The 20731-nt window shown below is 44.6% G+C and overlaps 2 protein-coding genes across 3 annotated transcripts in view; one reads left to right on the plus strand and one right to left on the minus strand.

Annotated features, from left to right (window-relative positions):
* Positions 1-249: 249 nt before the first annotated feature.
* Positions 250-2915, minus strand: LOC310784389 (piggyBac transposable element-derived protein 5-like; the record flags this gene model as incomplete). The annotated part of the gene is made up of 3 exons (XM_083645396.1): positions 250-856; positions 974-1370; positions 2802-2915. The coding sequence occupies 3 exons, from the start codon at positions 2913-2915 to the stop codon at positions 300-302; spliced, it is 1068 nt and encodes a 355-aa protein (XP_083501522.1). The 3' UTR covers positions 250-299.
* A 10247-nt stretch (positions 2916-13162) lies between these two features.
* Positions 13163-20731, plus strand: part of col27a1b (collagen, type XXVII, alpha 1b) — a 79367-nt gene continuing 71798 nt past the window's right edge. For both annotated transcript variants that reach the window (XM_083645088.1, XM_083645089.1), the window contains exons 1-2: positions 13163-13273; positions 15514-15578. In XM_083645088.1, coding sequence (XP_083501214.1) covers positions 13221-13273; positions 15514-15578 — 118 coding nt within the window. In that variant the 5' untranslated portion in view covers positions 13163-13220. The remainder of the gene's footprint in view (positions 13274-15513; positions 15579-20731) is intronic.

Below are 20731 nucleotides of genomic sequence, written 5' to 3' on the forward strand. Positions count from 1 at the left end.
TAAAAACACACTTTAAAAGGCATTTGAGAGCTGACACATGTGGCTTTCCTTGTAAAAGGTGTTTATTGGTATGACAATTCAATAGCATTGTCAAATATTGCTGTAAACACAGAAATTTTTTAAAAAACTAAAAAACGTATGAAAAAACAAGCAACAAATCACTCCAAACCACTCAAATAAAATCAAAAATGTGCTCCACACTGCCCCCTTGTGTCACCTTGCAACCATAAAAAAAAATGCAGTCCATTTACCATCAAAGGGGCAAGTGTCTAAAGTGTCAGCTAGTGTTTAGCAAACACTTACAAAAAATGTCTGTAGTGTTTTCCAAAACACTCAATGTGGACAGGCAGGTCACACTGTATGCAGCCATACACAGTTAGCCCACTGCCTACTACATCTTTTTTGTCCAGCAACAACTGGCACTCCCTGCAGAGCTTCCGCTTCTCAAACACCTTCCCGAAGTCGTGCATTGGGGGACCTGTGGCTTCTCCTGACGTGCTGGGTGCTGGGGAGGCTGCCCTGCTCGATGTGCTTGGTGCTGGGGAGGCTCCCCTGCTCTCTGGAGTGGAAGGAGAGCCAAATGGAGAGGCTGGTCTGGAAGCTGGGGACAGAGGAGGAGGAGGAGAAGGAGGAGGGATCACAGGAGGGGCCCTCCTTGTCACCGGTGTGATGAGCTCCTCCAGCAAGGTCTCCAGCCAGTCCTTGTAATGTTTGTGCCTTCCTCCAACAGACCTGGCTGCAACGTAGGCGTTGTAGCACGACACAGACAGGCCCCAGAAGAACACACGCCGCCACCATTTCTTTGACCGATGATCGAAACCATAGTATCCAATCATCTGGTCGAGGAGATCCACACCTGGAACACACATGGAACTCTGTTTACATACGTACATTTTCACTCAAATGACCTCAGTGAATATAAGCTTACAGTATTTTAATTTTTGTTTATAAAACATAAATCTGTAAAACAAACCTTTCATGTGGCTCTGGTAGTCCGCCAGGCAAGCGGGCACTACCACATCAGCCCGGTGGGTCTCATCTCTCCTCCGCCTTACAGTCCCTGTTGCGCTGGGGTCATGGTGATTGGACAAGACCATCACCGTCTTTGTGTCTTGCCACACGCAGAAGGTGAGGTCATCCTGCTGTGCCACCCGGAACTCGTGCTTCCCCAGCGCAGCCCTCTTTGTCAGGCTGTGGTCCTTCGGCAGCCCCTTCCTATTGGCCCGAAGGGTGCCACAGCCGTACAGGAAAAGGCCGTTCATCTCCTGGAGGAGTTCTACACTGGTGTAGAAGTTGTCCATATAAATGGACAGGAAGGTGCCATTGTATGGCTTGGCGAGGTCCAGCACCACGCGCTGTGCCAGGCCCGTCTGCGGCGCCGCTTCACGTCCTGTGTACACCTGGGGAGTTTGCAAGAAGAAACACAAGTCTGAGGAAGGGCCTTGGGTGCTTGAAAGGTCACTCAAATAACAACACATTACAGAATACATATTTGCATATTCTTGGTGTGCTGATTTTTTTCCTTACTTTGAAGTGCGGAACGTAGCCTGTTGAGCTCTCCGCCATCACCCAAACCTTCACGCCCCATTTGGTTGGCTGGAATGAATGAATGAATGAATGTTTATTTCACACATTACCAAAAGATGCAGGTTACATAGGCAAAATAGAGGTGAGACAATTTGATCAATCAATCAGCAGTACCTTCATTGGCAGGTATTGCCGGAAGCCAAGCCTGCCTTTGAACTTGATCATTGATTCGTCAATGCTGACTGTGCCGTTGACCTCATAGAGGTCCTGGAAGCGCTGGTTCAGGAAGTCCAGGTACCAGCGCAGTTTCCAGAGCTTATCAGCTGGGTCGCCTCGTGCGTTGTTATCTTGGAGGTGAAGGTATCTGAAGAGGTGAGAGAGGGGAGGATGGAAGAGGGGGGGTAGGGGAGGGGGGGTAATTAGACACATATTACAATATATTATAAACAATATAATGTCTTGTATATTGTATACAATATTGTATATTGTATTGTATATTATATACAAGTAGACACATCTTGGATGAAATGAAAAATTGTAGGCTATATCATTATATAGGTTAGTTACACTTGAGGGTTACAGGGTCTGTCTAAGTGCAGTGTCTGTCTTGGTGCAAAGAGTGAAGCGCATTCTCTCCACATTCCTGACAATTGAATAACAATAGGCCTACTAGGTGTTTGCCCACACACAATAGGTGTAGCAGCCGAGCCCAGCAGGGGTTTCTTACCCCAGTGTATAAGCTCGCTACTATGGCAATACTCCCACTACACCTCTAATACATTTGCAATATATTTCATTTCCCTTAGGGCATCATAACAATGGTACTAATGTTACATTTTATCTATCAAACTACTATTATTTATATAGCGCATCCTATTCAATGGGGCGCATCTATATCACGCAATGGTTATAATAACAAGGATAATATTATTGTTCTTAGCCTACCTCCAAATGGCGTCAAATCGGTCCCGGGACATATTCTGGCCGAAGTTGGTTTTGAAGATGTTTTTGGATAGCCGCCAGTACTCTCTTCGGACGGGAAGTTTCATTATCCCCATGGCGAGACACAGCCCAATGAATGTTTTCATTTCTTTCACTGTTACCGGGGTCCACTTGGCTGCTTTTTTGGCTGGGGGAATTGTGCGTCTCTGGTCGGCATATCGGTTCGTCTCCGTGACAAGACGGTCCCACATTTCCTCCGTGTAAATTTTCTCGAAAGAAAATAGAGGTGTGGAATCGGCTTGTAAGCCAACACCGCTTTTCACCCCGGGCACCCTTTTGAACGCTTTGACCGGCACAGGACGGTAACAGCGCTGCTCCGTTACCCAGTTTCCATGGAAGCCTTCGAATTGGTCTTCTTCGTCAGACTCATCGTCATCCTGAAACATAGTTCTGACCCACTGATCTCTGTCCAAGGGCTGCCAATCGGGGTCTGTAACTGGGTCATCATTTAACTCTTCATCAACGGTGGAATGTTCAGAATATTCCGCGTCTTCAAAATCGCTTCCTTCGCTAATATTATTTTCTTCCTCCATCGCTCTAACAGATCCGCTCAAAGTGAAGAAAAAAAAAACTTTTCCTTCCCAAAACAATCCCAGAATGCATTGCGAGACCCCACGTGTGTTTTCTGAATGATTTCATTTGCCTAGAGACCGGAAATAGGCGAAAAACTACAGCTAAACTACAAATTGACGTAGACGTCATCCCGTCTTCAAAGGTATATTGACGCGAACGGCATCCCGTCTTTAAAGGGAGAATGACGCGAACGTCATCCCGTCTGAAATGGGTTAAGTAAAGTGTAAAACTAAAAGGATGATTCTTTCCAACACTGTTGTCACTTTGGCATGGAGATACAAAGCGTTATGAATGCTGAACTTATAATACATTATGTCCACCACTTATAATACTTTATCAGCCTTGTTATAAGTTGTCATGCATGATTATAAACATGTATAAAGAGTTTTATAAAGCCTTTTATAAATACATTATAATGTGTTATGGGGCGGACTGGGATTATAATTCAGGCCGGGCATTAGATACCAAGCAGGCCAGGCCGATACGGGCCGACGCGCGAAAAATTTGGGCCGTTTGAAGCCCAATTTGTGCCGTTTGAAGCCAGATTTGGGCCGTTTGAAGCCCAATTTGGGCCGTTTGAAGCCAGATTTGGGCCGTTTGAAGTCCGAGTCCAATTTTACAATGAGATGCACCCACTTTAACCCTGAATAAAGTAATAAAACCACTAGTAAACCAGTCTGGCCTGCTGTTCAGTGAGTGGCCTGACTGGGGGCACTTTTTTTTTGCAGGCCAGGCCAGGCCAGGCCACCGGGCATTTGCCCGACGTGCCCGATTATGCAGTCCGCGCCTTTGTGCTCATAATGCATTATAGCCAAGACCTTCATAGAAAGTGTTACAGAATATGTTTTTGAAATCTATGATCAACTAATCAGGTTCTTCATTAAGAACTATGAGAAACTATGCAGCGTTCTCTCCATCAACATCTGGACTAAGAGCTCGGTCTTCATCTCCTGGACTCCTGTGAGTAAATGGCGAGAGGAGGAGAGGAAGTTGATGTTGGCCCCCACACTGGGCCGTGGCAGAGGGGTCGATGGCTGTGGACAGGCCTGGCTGGAGATGAGAGGAGGAAAGAGGGCCCTGGATTTGTGAGATGTAGCGCTGGAGTGAGAGCTCTTTGTGGGGCCCGCCGGCTCACCGTAACGCCTTCCTGAGGCTCGGCCAGAGCCAGGGGCAATTTATAGATTGGATAAGCTCCTGCTCCCACCATGACGCATGCAAAGTACACGCAAACCACAGCAAATAGCTGCCATTACCTGCATGTGACAGATAAGTCATGAATTCACTTCAACTTGAGACGTGGAGGGAATGTGGTAAGTAGGGGTTGTAGATCCTAAGGGGGCTATGCTGTACAAATAAGCTGTTTTCAATCTTCAGCTCCCTATACAACTTCTTCATCAGAGCATCTTTGAAATAGGCCTACGTTTGATTGATTCTTCTTGCTCGTACATTCTTGCTCTAAATGAGTCTGTCCATTTGGGTCCGACAAATATGGGTTTTTGAAAACAATACCAATATTTTTGGACTGAAACTGCTAATGTTTGATACTTTGTGCCGATATTCCATATTTTCAAATTTGACCATTTTCGTGCCAAATACGTACAGGCATTCAGTGTTTCCTTCGACCATTAAAACACACCATTCAGGATAACAAAATAAAACTGAATAATGGATAATGAAATAAAAATTTGCAAATAAAATAAAATCTCATTTTAGGTTTTACTAACTGTTTTTCTGTAGCTGTGATGAGGGGGAACCTTCATATTGGCAGTAGACCATGTGACTGGCCAATCGTTAATCTATTCAATCCATCTATCCATAAACGCTTCAGTACACACATAATTCTGTTCGAGTTTGTGCTCTGCCTTTGCAATTACTACAGCATGTGACACAGCCGTGTGATAGTGGTGAATACAGCATGCGACGCAGCCGTGTGATAGTGGTGAATACAGCATGTGACGCTGCCGTGTGATAGTGGTGAATACAGCATGCGACGCAGCCATGTGTTAGTGGTGAATACAGCATGCGACGCAGCCGTGTGATAGTGGTGAATACAGCATGTGACGCTGCCGTGTGATAGTGGTGAATACTACAGCATGCGACGCAGCCGTGTGATAGTGGTGAATACTACAGCATGCGACGCAGCCGTGTGATAGTGGTGAATACTACAGCATGTGACTCAGTCATGTGATAGTGGTGAATACTACAGCATGTGACTCAGTCATGTGATAGTGGTGAATACAGCATGCGACGCAGCCATGTGTTAGTGGTGAATACAGCATGCGACGCAGCCATGTGTTAGTGGGACGCAGCCATGTGTTAGTGGTGAATACAGCATGCGACGCAGCCATGTGTTAGTGGTGAATACAGCATGCGACGCAGCCGTGTGATAGTGGTGAATACTACAGCATGCGACGCAGCCATGTGATAGTGGTGAATACAGCATGTGACTCAGCCGTGTGATAGTGGTGAATACTACAGCATGTGACTCAGTCATGTGATAGTGGTGAATACTACAGCATGTGACTCAGTCATGTGATAGTGGTGAATACTACAGCATGTGACTCAGCCATGGGATAGTGGTGAATACTACAGCATGTGACGCAGCCATGTGATAGTGGTGAATACAGCATGTGACGCAGCCATGTGATAGTGGTGAATACAGCATGTGACGCAGCCATGTGTTAGTGGTGAATACAGCATGTGACGCAGCCATGTGATAGTGGTGAATACAGCATGCGACACAGCCATGTGATAGTGGTGAATACAGCATGTGACGCTGCCGTGTGATAGTGGTGAATACTACAGCATGCGACGCAGCCGTGTGATAGTGGTGAATACTACAGCATGTGACTCAGTCATGTGATAGTGGTGAATACTACAGCATGTGACTCAGTCATGTGATAGTGGTGAATACAGCATGCGACGCAGCCATGTGTTAGTGGTGAATACAGCATGCGACGCAGCCATGTGTTAGTGGTGAATACAGCATGCGACGCAGCCATGTGTTAGTGGTGAATACAGCATGCGACGCAGCCGTGTGATAGTGGTGAATACTACAGCATGCGACGCAGCCATGTGATAGTGGTGAATACAGCATGCGACGCAGCCGTGTGATAGTGGTGAATACAGCATGCGACGCAGCCGTGTGATAGTGGTGAATACAGCATGCGACGCAGCCGTGTGATAGTGGTGAATACTACAGCATGTGACTCAGTCATGTGATAGTGTTGAATACTACAGCATGTGACTCAGTCATGTGATAGTGGTGAATACAGCATGCGACGCAGCCATGTGTTAGTGGTGAATACAGCATGCGACGCAGCCATGTGTTAGTGGTGAATACAGCATGCGACGCAGCCATGTGTTAGTGGTGAATACAGCATGCGACGCAGCCGTGTGATAGTGGTGAATACTACAGCATGCGACGCAGCCATGTGATAGTGGTGAATACAGCATGTGACTCAGCCGTGTGATAGTGGTGAATACTACAGCATGTGACTCAGTCATGTGATAGTGGTGAATACTACAGCATGTGACTCAATCATGTGATAGTGGTGAATACTACAGCATGTGACTCAGCCATGTGATAGTGGTGAATACTACAGCATGTGACGCAGCCATGTGATAGTGGTGAATACAGCATGTGACGCAGCCATGTGATAGTGGTGAATACAGCATGTGACGCAGCCATGTGATAGTGGTGAATACAGCATGCGACACAGCCGTGTGTTAGTGGTGAATACAGCATGCGACGCAGCCATGTGTTAGTGGTGAATACAGCATGCGACGCAGCCGTGTGATAGTGGTGAATACAGCATGTGACTCAGCCGTGTGATAGTGGTGAATACTACAGCATGTGACTCAGTCATGTGATAGTGGTGAATACTACAGCATGCGACGCAGCCGTGTGATAGTGGTGAATACTACAGCATGCGACGCAGCCATGTGATAGTGGTGAATACAGCATGTGACTCAGCCGTGTGATAGTGGTGAATACTACAGCATGTGACTCAGTCATGTGATAGTGGTGAATACTACAGCATGTGACTCAGTCATGTGATAGTGGTGAATACTACAGCATGTGACTCAGTCATGTGATAGTGGTGAATACTACAGCATGTGACGCAGCCATGTGATAGTGTTGAATACAGCATGTGACGCAGCCATGTGATAGTGGTGAATACTACAGCATGTGACGCAGCCATGTGATAGTGGTGAATACAGCATGTGACGCAGCCATGTGATAGTGGTGAATACAGCATGTGACGCAGCTATGTGTTAGTGGTGAATACAGCATGTGACGCAGCCATGTGATAGTGGTGAATACAGCATGTGACGCAGCCATGTGATAGTGGTGAATACAGCATGTGACGCAGCCATGTGATAGTGGTGAATACAGCATGCGACACAGCCGTGTGATAGTGGTGAATACAGCATGCGACACAGCCGTGTGATAGTGGTGAATACTACAGCATGCGACGCAGCCGTGTGATAGTGGTGAATACAGCATGCGACGCAGCCGTGTGATAGTGGTGAATACAGCATGCAACGCAGCCGTGTGATAGTGGTGAATACAGCATGCGACGCAGCCGTGTGATAATGGTAAATGGAAATGTAGTGTCTCTTCCCTGAACAATGGCTCATGCTGCAGTTTGACATTTGGCAGAATATGGATTATTCATCAGTGGTTTGATCCTCCACTCAAATGTCACGACAACAATGCCTCTGACTTGGCAGCAGCACCCGTCTTTCTGTAGCTCCACGGGGTGAGGAACTGCTAGTCATCTAATGTGGCCTTCCACAAAGGTCAGACTTTGCATTTTTTGTCTTTTTTGTCTCTTCAAACTGACTATGATTGTCGTTCTTACGTTTGAAAAGAGAGAAATGAGAATCTCAGCTTGCCACATCACTCGAATGGAAATAGAGCGTGTGCTTTAAGTGCGCAGATTTGTGACGTCGTCCATACTGTACATCGTGATGTAAAGAGGAAACTGTCAACTGCTGCAGCGTTGAGGCTGCACCTCACATGACTGACAGGAGGAACACGCCTGTTCCCACAAGTAAATATAAAATGCATGTACTTAACCCCACAACATGTCAGTGGAACATGAGGATAGAAAATACAAAATAAAATACAAATGTAGAAATCCACAGAGCAGCCATTCACAAAAATGCAAAAAAAAAAAAAAAAAGAAGAAAAAGAAAAAGAAAAGCACCACCTAACATGTGGTAACTCATAGCAATGTCTTGTTTTTGGACGACCACCATTTCTAAAGAGTAGGTGATGCCTCATTAAAGAGATTTTTTTTAACACACTCATCATTAGGATCTAGACATTCCGACTTGGAAGGACTTCAGCACAGCTAATTAAATCAGCAGTAAGCCCTCATGAAAACTCTATTTGTCTGTCTATTTCAAAAGTTTGAGCTTTTGTATGTCCTAGAACAGCGCCCTCTTCTTGTTTTGTGCCGTAAAACAATCTTCCTCTATGCCGTAAAGGAGCTTTCCCACCAAATCTGATCCTGTGACACACAATGTAATATTATGCAGTGAAGAGGCTGCCAGTCTTCTCTGTGAATATCTTGTTTGTAATGATTTATTGTTGTTCAAATAAAACATGTAGCACTTTTAATATTTCCTCATGTGTAAAAAATAATAAATTGTCTATCTATCTATTATGTATCTGTCTGTCTATGAAATATATATTAATTAATTAATTTGTTTGTTTGTGGATTGATTGATTGATTAATTAATTCATCCATCCAAGTATTTACTTATTTTTTTGAGCTATAACCTTCATGGCCTTGGAAAGACAAAAGTAAAAGATATATGGTTTCATTTAGAGGAAACATTGTATAACAAATGTTGTATTACAGAGATACTGGAATATAATTTCCAAATTTGGACTCCAGCAAACTCAAACGAATAGAAGTGTCCCCCGAGTTTCCTGTTTGAATGTATGGAGTGGGTAAACAGAGCACGGGGGCAAGGTCTTATTGGATCCAGCTGTGCCTGGACAGAGGTTGCTGCATTCAGCTGGCCCCAATTCCCCAAGACATGCATGGAGCAAAACAAAAGGCCCTGTGTTTATCATATATGATTTTCCATCACTAGAGCCTGACATGAAAGGCTATATCGCCTATACGCTGTTTTTATCTTAGATTTATTTGAGGCCCGTTGCAAAAGAAGAGAGAGAGAATACAGAATAAAGACGCCAGTCTTAACGATCATTTCCCCCTGGGGTCTTTTGATTTTTTTGCTAATCTCAGAAATTACAGCTGCCGACTATTGGAATAAATCCCCATAGATAGGACTTCTTTATTGTGTATAACCAAATGTTGCTCATAAATTGTGCGACTGCTCTATTAAGTAAATATGATTCATATGGATCTGGTATAGGGGTGCTGGCTACATTTGACACTCTGTCTGCAGGAAAATCCTCCAATTTCCTGTAGACACTGAACTTCTTAATATCCATTGTACTGTCAGGGTATAAAGGCCAGCTGACTTCTATTACCCGCCACTGGTCTGGAATCAAAACAGTCGCAGAGCCTATCCACACCTGTCAATGGTTATAGACGAGGGCCAGCAGGATGCCAGTCATATTGTGATGAGTGGAAGAAAATCAGCTCGTAAAACACTAATACAAACTGGCTTCCGGGTCTTTCTGTGTAAAAAAATAATAATCATAATTTATATCGTTTTGTTGTATGATTTTTCTTTCCACCAGAACTCCTTCATGGTTTCATGAAACAGGCTTTTGGCAAATTATGGACCCAAGAGGGAATGGAAGGTCTTTGCTTGGCTTGGACCAATTTTGGAAGTGCAGTCAGGTAGGAAATCTGCGATAATATTGTGCTGCTGTTGCCTTGAGAGACACAGCATCCCACAGGCCGGAGCCTCCCAAACGTTTTCATGTCAACAAGCAGCAATCTGACGAACATTAGACCTCAATTTGTCTCCCAAGGAACGATATTTGGAAAGATTGTTGGTCTTACTGGGCATTCACACTGAGGCGATTTTCGCAAAGTGGCGCGACGACATTACGTACACAAAGCCAATGCAAACGCACACAAGTAGGTGTGATTTCGCCCCGGGCGGTGCAAAATGAGACGAGTGACGCTAATGTTAGCAGCGCGAACGACACAATTTGCACCTTGCCGCCTGTTCGTTTCGAGTCTAATTTTTTCAACTTTGCCAATTAATTGACGAGCGCAAACTTTCGCCTTGGTGTGAATGCACGGTTACGGCTCGTGCACACCACAGCTAATTTAGCCACTTGCAGTCGCTGTTGCCCATTCATTTTGTATCGGATGCGTCCCTCGTCGCCTTCCAAAGCATGCTGGGATACTTGGCGGCGGACGATATAGCGACAAGAGGAGGGGCCAAATTCAACTCGACCAATTTAAAACCGAGAGACAGGCAAGAGGGTGCCGCGTCTATGTGCCGACAGGCCGCAGTGCCGACAGGTCGCAATGCCGATAGGCCACAAGCAGAACCAGTTGAGCGAGGCGGCGTGCAGCGTGTCGGTGGAGCTAACCTCTCCCAGCCCCCACGCCAAACCTAACCTCCCCCATGCCTAAACCTAACCTCCCCCAGACCCTAACCCAAAACCTAACCTCTCCCACCCCCCACGCCTAAACCTAAGGTCGGCATTGCGGGTGGTCGGCATTGCGGGTGGACACCGGCAAGAGATCAGCCAATCAAGCTGCAGCACCAAGCGACCAGCGATGCGACTACAAGCGACTATATAGCGCCGCTCTGGTGTGCCAGCTTGGCACGGAATTATACAGCTGGTTACATTTTAGGTGGGAAAGTCAAATTTACTGTGTGGACCCAGTTTGGGAGCTGCAATAATGTCGCTGTGCCCTGCAGAAACCGTACACCACCTCAGCCCGGCAGAAAGCAGATCCTTTGCACTCTTCCAGACTGCCAGGACATTGCCTCTCTTGTCCGCGGAATAAAACGCGCGGTAACAAAAGCTAACATCCGACGCAGCTCAGACAGGTCCATGGGAAGTGCTCTTTCAAGGTGCTGTGCTCCCTTTCCTTCCTGGCCCTGTGCAGGACGGACTGAGGCGCTCTGTGTGAGGAGGAGGGATCCTGTTGCAAGGCAGCTGAATCGCTGCTCTGTTGGGTCTCCCCTGGACACTGTCATAGCGTGTTTGCTGAAGGCGGGTCAATGAGGACTTTCTTTGGCAGAGGAATTTCACAGCACACGACAGCACACACACTGCAGCCCTGCAGGCCAGCCCAGCACTCACAGGCAGCAGGGGCGGAAGTAGTGGATGCTGCTGGTTGAAGTTACAAGACAAGGGACAAAAACTGGATTACTGGTTAAAATTGCACCAGATGAAATGAAATGGTTATTCCTATATATCAGTGATTATCAACGTTTTTCATATCAAGGACGCCTAATTTAGTCCACGTTACAGCCACGGACTCCCCCATTTGATGAGACGTCTCTTGATCTGAGAATATTTTTTATTGTTAGATATGATTTTGTCCAGAGTTCAATGATTTATTGATGACAGTGAAAACACATTCTTCTACATTCTCTAATTGTGTTAATTTCTTGTAAATTAATACTGAAGTTTACCAAATCATCAACCTCCTCAGGGACCCATGCTGGTCCCCAGACCCCACATTGAGAATCACTGCCTTATAGTCATGATTTCAGAGCAAAATCTCAAACATATATTCTCTTTTGGTGCAGCTTGACCTAGACAGAGCAGTTGTGAAATGCGAACAGCACTGCATCTGTCATTCCTCTGGAGCTCCCACCGTATAAGCTAAATATGGACATTGCTACTGTGATGTCACCCATTGGTTTTTGGACGCCCGTTTTGAAGCCTTGAGGTTGGCATTTTCACAGTCACCATATTGGTTATTTGGAGCCAGAAGTGACGTGAATTTGGAAGAGAAAAGCCACAGCGCGCCTGCTATTGATCCGTGATTGATCGGTGATCACTGGACAGGCGTCAGACGACCTGTCAATCACGCCCCAAAACATCGTTTTTCTATCACCTATTTTACTTGATCATGCTGTATTGAAGAAGACTTGAAACTGCCGATGGAGGCCATAAACTCATTAAGTGTTTACTGGGGCCATAATAGTGAGAAGTAAGTAGAAGTGTGCCCATTTTCCCATTCACTTCCATGTAACTTATTTTTGCAGTCAGTGGAGTCGCCCCCTGCAGGCCATTCGAAAGAATGCAGGTTTACGTTACTTCCGCATTGGCTGCACAAACTGAGCTCGGAGCTAACCCACTGGAAGCTGAAGCTCCATGAACTGGCAGATGTTGGCTGCACCTCGTTCTCATGGCTCTCCTTCAGGAAGTCGACTACAATCAATCCACAACAACACATGTTAACGGCATACATGCTGAGACAGCACTTTCTGCCTTGCACCAGCAGCAAGGCATGGTGGCGAATGGCGATGATGCTGCACGTTCAATTTGAGAGTGCTGCTGCTGTTGTTACACCTTCAACAACCTTCACCCTGGGACTAGGTTGGTCTCTCTGTCTCTCTCCTCTCGTTACACACTCTCATCGTACACTTTTTTTGTTTCCCTGGATGTCAGCTGAGGGCGACAGAGAGAGAGAGGGAGGTGTTCCCCGTTTCCCCGGTTCTCAAGATTTCCCTCGCTCCACAATAAACTTTCATTTTGGGAAGTCGACTCACACACGTACACACACACACGCGCGCGCACGCACATACATGCACACACAAACACACGGCGATCGTCATCTTGTCCTACGGTTTCCCGGGAAGCTGGACTCTTTGGACTTGTCACCGTATAGTTTCCAAAACGCGCGTAAAAACGCACAGGTGGAGCTCTCCAGAGCGTCTTTTTTAAATTTGGTGTCACAAAGGAAGACTGCCACCGGGACAAGACAATGACAGAAAGCAGCCTTTGCATTGCGATATCTGACTCTGCTTGATTTTTGTTGTCGTTGTTGTTGCTGCTGCTGCTGTTGTTTTTTGTTTTTGCTCCCGCTGTCAGTGTTCACGCGTTGCGCTCTCCCCCAAGGAACACCTGGAATGGAAAAACTTTGCGCAATTCTGCCACGTCTGGACTGTAGTAAAAACTCTCAAGAAAGAATGAAGTAACCGCTATGGAGCCGGACAATGCCCCGCACTCCAAACTCAAAACAGCTGGAGTCGGGGGGTGAGTTGCTGGATTTTAACTGTCCAAACAAACTAGCTTTCCTCTCTTTGTGGGTTATTACGCAGAAGTCGTGTGTGCATCACCTGCACGTTCACTATGAATCAGTTGCATGCTTTGAAAGTGGTATTCAGGACTATAGTTTAAATATGATCGCGACTCTGATGTTGTAATAGGCTGTGCATTTATTATCATAATCATCATTATTATTATTAATATTAGTAGTAGTAGTAGTAATAGTAGAAGAAGTAGTAGTAGTAGTAATAGTAGTAGTAGTAGTTATTTCTTTTTAATAAATCACTTTACTATAGGTCTTCTGCTATAGGCTATGATGTGTTGCAGAATAGTGTGTGCACCTTTAGTATTAGTATTAGTATTATTTTGAAATTCAGATTCTAAAAAATAATGCTGCTAAATCTGAAATGTCTTTTAATAGGCTACATGGGAACAATTTCCCCCCTTCTTCAGACATTTGGGGAAGCCCGTGTACTAGTCTGCTGTACTGTAGTTGAAGTTGTGTCTTGCTGCTGCTTGTATCAGAATGAACTGCCAATGATCTGATCTGGGACTGATTTGAGTGGGATCAGTGGGATGTATGAGAGGAGGGGAAGATCCTGTCATCCCTCCCCTCCCTCTTTTCTCTCCTCCCTGCTGTGCATCTCCCTCTGCTGGTTGGCCCGGTCAGCCCGATAGGGGGGGGGGGGGGGGGGGGGGGGGGGGGGGGGGGGACTGAAAATGTTGCATCATATAGGCCAGCTGTACTGTACTGTATTGTGTACTGTACATCCCAGAGACTTGGTCACACAAACCGCACACCCCCTTTCTAATGGCAGTGTGAGAGCAGCGGTTGGGACATAATAGGTATAAGCGGGTGGAATAAAAACTCAAAGTATCCCAGCTTCAACCAGAAGTCAGTGTCTGTGGTTGACCGGTGGCCCTCTGCTATTTTCTGCGTGCTGGAGTAGCACTGCAGTGTCTCCAAACCCCCTGGCACAAGGCTGTATAGTATACTATAGGTCACTGGGAGGACTCGGCTGTGTGTAAGGGAAACCACCAAAGTAAACGCTTTGAAACAGATGATGGACACAGTGCTTTGCTGTAACCACTTAGGCGATGGCACACATGGTCCTGAGCTGAGATAACACTGTCATTGAAACTATTGGCCTGCACCACATCATCAAACACCACTGCATGCTATACAGTGTGCTCCTCTGACTGCTTCAAACGGGCCTCTCCGCTTAGCAACGCAGGGAACTCATCACTATTCATTAACTGTAAGTCCAAGAGTGTAACAATAAACACTATGTGCCAGTGTTTGTGTAAGCTCACAAGCATCCGAGTTAATGTAACACTTTCAGATAGTTTGCGCCGCTCCAGAGCCAAATCGGCTCTACGCGAGAACCAAGCGACACTCCAATCAACACTTTTCCACCTCTAAATAAGTGTAATTGTAAATCAAACATTTATTAACACTATTTGCTGTGTTGTCTGATGATAGATGGAACTATGTGGGCAGATAAATCTTGCTGTGTCAAAGCCTTGGAACTCCGATTTTGATGATTTTCATGTTCTGTGTATACTTCAATTGGATGATTACATGGTCTGCTATGGGTTGAGAAAATGCTATTCCCCTCCTTCCAAATCCCTTGGGGGATAAACTCAAAATTGCATGGCCGTCAAGCTAAAAACACGTCTGTTTTTGTTATAGAAATACGACATGCATTTTAGAGATACCGAGAGCATATAATAAAACCTAAAATGTCACTGTCAGCCAGGCCTATAATGCGTTTTGGGGCTCAGCATGTTTGTGTTGATTTGAGATGTTAATCTTAATTGGAAACGGAAGTTTTTCTTCGTGATACATGCTTTAGGATGTGGACGGTCAGAGACAGTGTGTGAGGGCAGCCAGCCTGCTGCGGGGTAGCTTATTTGGTCTGGTGACAAGATCAGAAAACACTCCGTGACTTGAAACAGATACTTTGAGCATGATCAGCCTCCGCAGTAGGTCAGTCTGACCACTGTGGCAGGCGTGGTGCGAAAAGGGCTGCACGTTGGGAGGATATGGTAAAAGAGTTAAACCTATCATTTTAGTATGTTATGTAATTTCATGTTCACAATGTTATAGCTCGGGCTTGTACCTTTTCGTGAATTCTGACAAAAATCTGTCCAAAATGTATAACTTTTAGAACTTGATTGTCTGCCTTTTGTTAGCATTTTGTCAACTTGTCCTCTCTTTCCCACAGGAGAGTTCTGATTCTTTGGACTATACTTTGTTGCACCTGCTCCCTAAGACTTGCACAAGCACAAGGTGAGCGACCATGGATGGATGTATCTTGCCGTGTGTGTGCGTGTGTGTGTGTGTGTGTGTGTGTGTTTGTATTTTGTGGGGTGTGTGTTTTTTTGTGAGCAGAACATGCCGTCGGGTCACAAACGTGCACCGAAAGCACTGTGGGACAGGAAAACAGGAAACTGCAGAACATGTTAAAACAAAATGACACAAAATGTGAAAATGATATGATAAGGGTATTTAGATCCTGAATTTGATAATATGATGACGATTATTTGTGGTTACACAACGATGGAACACGGAAGGGATGAAGTCACATGCTCATGTTTGTCGAAGTTATCCAGGGATTACCTATGACCGAGGTGATCAGCATTTAGCCCCTCCCCCCCAAACCCCCAAACCTGGTCTGTTGGCTGTACCTCGGCCAGCATTGCTCTTTGATCTACCCAGGCTAAAAGAAAATAAACTCTACTTCAGTGTATATACTCCTCCCTGGGAGAGAGTCTTTGCTGGGAGATGGGCTCCTCTTTGCCTCCTTTATCCCCCCCTGGAAGTGGATGTGTTGTGTACCGACCGGTTGAATTGGATTAGCTGGAAGCCTCGGACTTCCCTCGGGAGAGGGGAATTTGAGGATGGGGGATTTTAAAGAGGTTGTTTCAACTAGAGCATCAGATTTTGCTCGCACTGCATCCCATCTCCTGCATATGGAAGTGACTATGCAATCAGAGTCTATACTGTAGCATCCATTTTTAAATGATGCTGGCATGATGCTCGGAACTAAAGGTTACATAATAACACTCTGTTTACAATGGCCATACTCCAGACAGTGTATGGAAAGTTATTGTAAGTGCACAATGACACTGTGTAAGAGCTTAATGAAAACCTACCTAATGCATAATTTTATCATATCCTCACAATACTTTTCCATAGGTTAATATGCGCCAGACCACTGGGAAGTGTTACCAATGGTTACAATAACATTGTGTTCATATTTTACTATGTGATTTATAGGATAGAGTTGCATTTTGTAGAACTATTACTTTACTGTATTGGGTTTATTTTTTGCAGAGACAGATCATATTAATCAACATGCATGCATGATGTTAAAAAAAACAGCTATAGTTTTGCAGTACCTGGGCATGATGTTAAAAAAGAGTGGCATTTAAAGTCTCAGGAAGAAGGCAGACACTATACAGACAAAAACACAATTAAATACACAGGCAAAGAAGAAAGTTGCACATGACACTAAGGCAAAGTAGCTCCCCCCCTCCCCCTCCCAAGGTACTGACACAGGTCAAGAAAGAGCTGCAGATTCACTGAAGCAGATAGAGACACATTAGATTATAAACTGACATGAAACCATCTAAACACGGAAGAAAATAACATAAGCAGACAACAAAGTAACACGTAAACAAGCGCCACCACCAAAAACTGTAGAAAGCGAATAGAAAGTAGCAGCATTGGAGTTGGGATAAAAGGGAATGTATTCACACATTTGATTTGAGTCTTTTTTGTTTTGTTTATTACAATAGCAGTTGCATATGTCAGTTGGCAAAGTGTCCAGAAATGAGAGGCTCCAACTTTAGAAGACAGAAGCTGAATGAGCTCATGCTGAGTGGGATTATACAGACTCCTCTCAGGGCAGACTTTGTGGATCTACTGCTTTTCTGTTTCATAGAAGCACTAAGTGGTGGAGGAGCCCTGCCATGAAGTAGCTTGATTATGAGACATGCGTCTGAGGAGGTCCTACTTGGAGAACATGTTGGTGGATGTTAGGTTGTCTATCTAGCCAGCACTTTAAGAGCCTCTGTTTGTACACTAAATGGGCTTTAGTGTTTCAGAGGAAACATTGAGATAAAGTTTTGCAGCCTCTGTGGCCGAGCAGTTATGTCTAAAATGTTCCTGCCGGAGGATAATCAACATCATAGCATGCCACTCCGACTCTGCTTCAGAGACTTTATGTGTGCATTCGTGCAACGCATTAAGTTAATTTGTAGTATTTATCTATATTTATGTCAATTACTCAGTTTCTTGAAAGATGCAGGGACATGGAGCTCAGGATCAGATTAATTTTGTTTTAAGACATTAATGTGAGTCCCAGAGCTACCCTTGGGTATACATGAACCATGAGTAGTGAGTTTATGAGCAGCTTGCTAGCTTACGGTTTGCCTGAATATAAATTGTTTGGTCATCGGCGTACATTTGGACTTTAGCCCCCATGCAGATGGCTGGCAAATAATTCATAGCAGACATAACAGTAGAGGTCCCAGGATAGACCCTTGGGGCACACCCATCATGCCGCAAAGTGTATGCACTGTTCCATTCCTCACTCTGGGCCCTGGGGGTGTCTGAGGGTGCAACCTTTACGATGAGCTTTCATACATTTGAATGTGGCATGGGAGAATTTTAACTGAGCCAACTTCTGACTGATTTTCAGTCCTTTGGAAACATCTCCTGGCAGGTAGATTAATTGATGAGCTTGGTATTGAGGCCAATAAGTGACTCCTTGTAATTTTTTTAAAGAAACAGAACGCAGGCCAAACACATCTTTGGACCAAGAGTTCTTCAGAGAGCTGAGCTTAAGACCATATTCACCTTTGATTCAGAGACCTCTGTGTGTGGTGAAGACAGGCTGTCTTTTATCTTTGTTCGAACTATAAAGAACCAGCTGCGTTACTCAGTGCCAGCGCTTTGACTGAACCGACAAAAAAAGGAATTCAATTTGCTGTTTCAGCTGCATCTTTTAATAAACTCCTATGGCCTTGATGTATTACTGTGATCTTTGGCTGTCAACCTTTTATAATTCTCTCACATCGATTTTTAAATTCTCTTTGCTTTGCCAGTTATGTAAATCAAAAGTAAACGGTTGTCTTTCATTCTTTATTTTGGATTTAAAAAATGTTTATAGGCCATGATCTCTTAACCTGATGCTGCCAAATGGCTTATGATTGTGATCTCATGATCTCGCGGGAATCCAGCTGCCTTGCACGGTTAATGATGTCTTTCTTTAATTAATTTCTCAATTTTACCATTGAACTAGGGGACAATGCTCTTATGAGGTTTTGTTTTCTTAATGAAGCTACTGATTGGGTTTTGAACATTGACTGGCTTTGAATAGCAGAAAGACACATACAGTTAGCTATCTGAACACATCTGAACAAGACAGTCACTCCAGCCGATCCCCCTATACTTCATTGTCAAAATCATTTAAAGAATGACTATGATTCCAACTATGATAGTCAAATTATGATCTGATAGACATGCAACCATGTTGACGGAGTTGGTCACTCTCTGGTTTATTGCATGAGGTCAAAGTTCGTCCTGATTTGCTTGACCGTCCGTCTGTTAAAATGTGCCCTTTAGGATGACCTCGTTCTCAAAAGTTGCATTTTCTTAGCTTGTTTTTTAATTGACCAATCAAATCACTTTTAGCTGCATATTCCATATTCCTGCATATTCCAGTGAGGGTTAAAGACACATTTGTAGAGACAGCATTGTAACATTTAGATCAACACATTCAAAATCAAAAGATGACTAAAGATCTGATCAAATTGACGACGCATTTCAAATTTTAATATAAATCGTCAAGCCTCCGCCGCCTCGCCTTACAAACTGCCTGCCTCTGCCTCTCCCAAAGGCTTAAGACAAACCGTTCAGCAGCTGACTGCACTGTGTGCTTCCTCCACTCAACGGTGGAATAACTGTGACTAGTGGCAAGTAAAGGCAATCAAAAAGTAGACATAAATCAGGAAGTGAAAGAATTCGCTTTCCTCCTATTCCCAGTGCAAATCACTTTTTACCATGTAGTGCCATGGGGGGATCCAGCTGATGGAGGAGGATTTTGTTGTAGTGCCATGGGGAATCCAGCTGATGGAGGAGGATTCTGTTCTTGTTTGAACATCAGTTTGATGTCTTTTCCATGTGTGGCTTTCTGAATGGAGTTGACCTCCCACTGCACCGATCAGGCTTTCCCTTCTCTCCCAACATCACTAAGTGCCTCCACCTCTCTCTCTTTCTCTCTCTTTCTCTCTCTCTCTCTCTCTCTCTCTCTCTCCATTGTTGCACTGTAATTCAACCTCTCTCTCTCTCTCTCTCTCTCTCTCCATTGTTGTACTGTACCGTACTCCATCATTTCGCTCTTCAATGTTGCCCACATTTGTTTCGTATTAGTCGGGAAAAGCGTGCATATTTGAGCTCTGCACGTAAGCTTTGTAGTTTCAACATTGTAGATACTGAGATGATTACCTTACTCAAGACCTGCTGATTGCACCGATGATCAATTCCCGTTAAATAGATTGTTTTTGTTTTCCTACCTTGCTTTAGTAAACACACAAAGCTTTTGTTTGACATTACTGATCAGTGATCACTTGCCTAACAATAGACAATAGTCTGATAACAGGACCATTTTCCAGTCTTTTTCTGTTCTTCAAACCCAAACCAGATTCAACCTTCTCAGAGTGCTGAATGTTATCCAACGTAAGTAATATGATAGATTGAATATCATGGTGACACTGTGCTCCGTTCCAAAGTTCAGATTTAGTTTGCAGCTTGTACACGACTACACGTACCTCAAAGTTTTGGTTTGGGTGCTATTTAGACATAAAGGCTGTTTCTTGCTAAACTGCAATATGGTTTTAATTGAACCGTTGATATGCAAAGTATGAACACAATTAGGAGCGATATAAACAGAGCAGTGTAATCTGTGCACATTACCTTGCTTTCCCTCCCATGAGATAGCAATTAAAAACCTGGAGGAAACTACTGGAACTTTTCCGCAATATGTCTTCATAAGCTCGGGCCCCTGTCACAGCTATCATCTTAATTCAGCAGACTCATCCATTTCATTCAAAGTGAGAGGTCTTTTCTCTGCATTACGTATATCGCCCCTCTTTACAACACGACCGCTGTCCTCTCCGCGGACCCATTCAGCCTCGTTCCCCTGAGATCCTTCTGAGATCCTTCTAATGAAGACGGATGTATAACAATTACATAATTTGTGGCCATCGTTGAAATACCGCTATGTTGATGTGTGGCCCCACTGGAAGAAAAAGGATCTTTTCGCGTTCACGTTTTTCCACCGGATTTCCCTGAGTCTCACTTTAAACTCCTGAACTCCCCCGGCTTGTCATCAGAGCATACTGAAATACCGCTTATGTTACTGCCATTTCCTTTAT

This window comes from Poromitra crassiceps (assembly GCF_964638095.1).
Source record: "Poromitra crassiceps genome assembly, chromosome: 10".
Classification (NCBI taxonomy): domain Eukaryota; kingdom Metazoa; phylum Chordata; class Actinopteri; order Beryciformes; family Melamphaidae; genus Poromitra; species Poromitra crassiceps.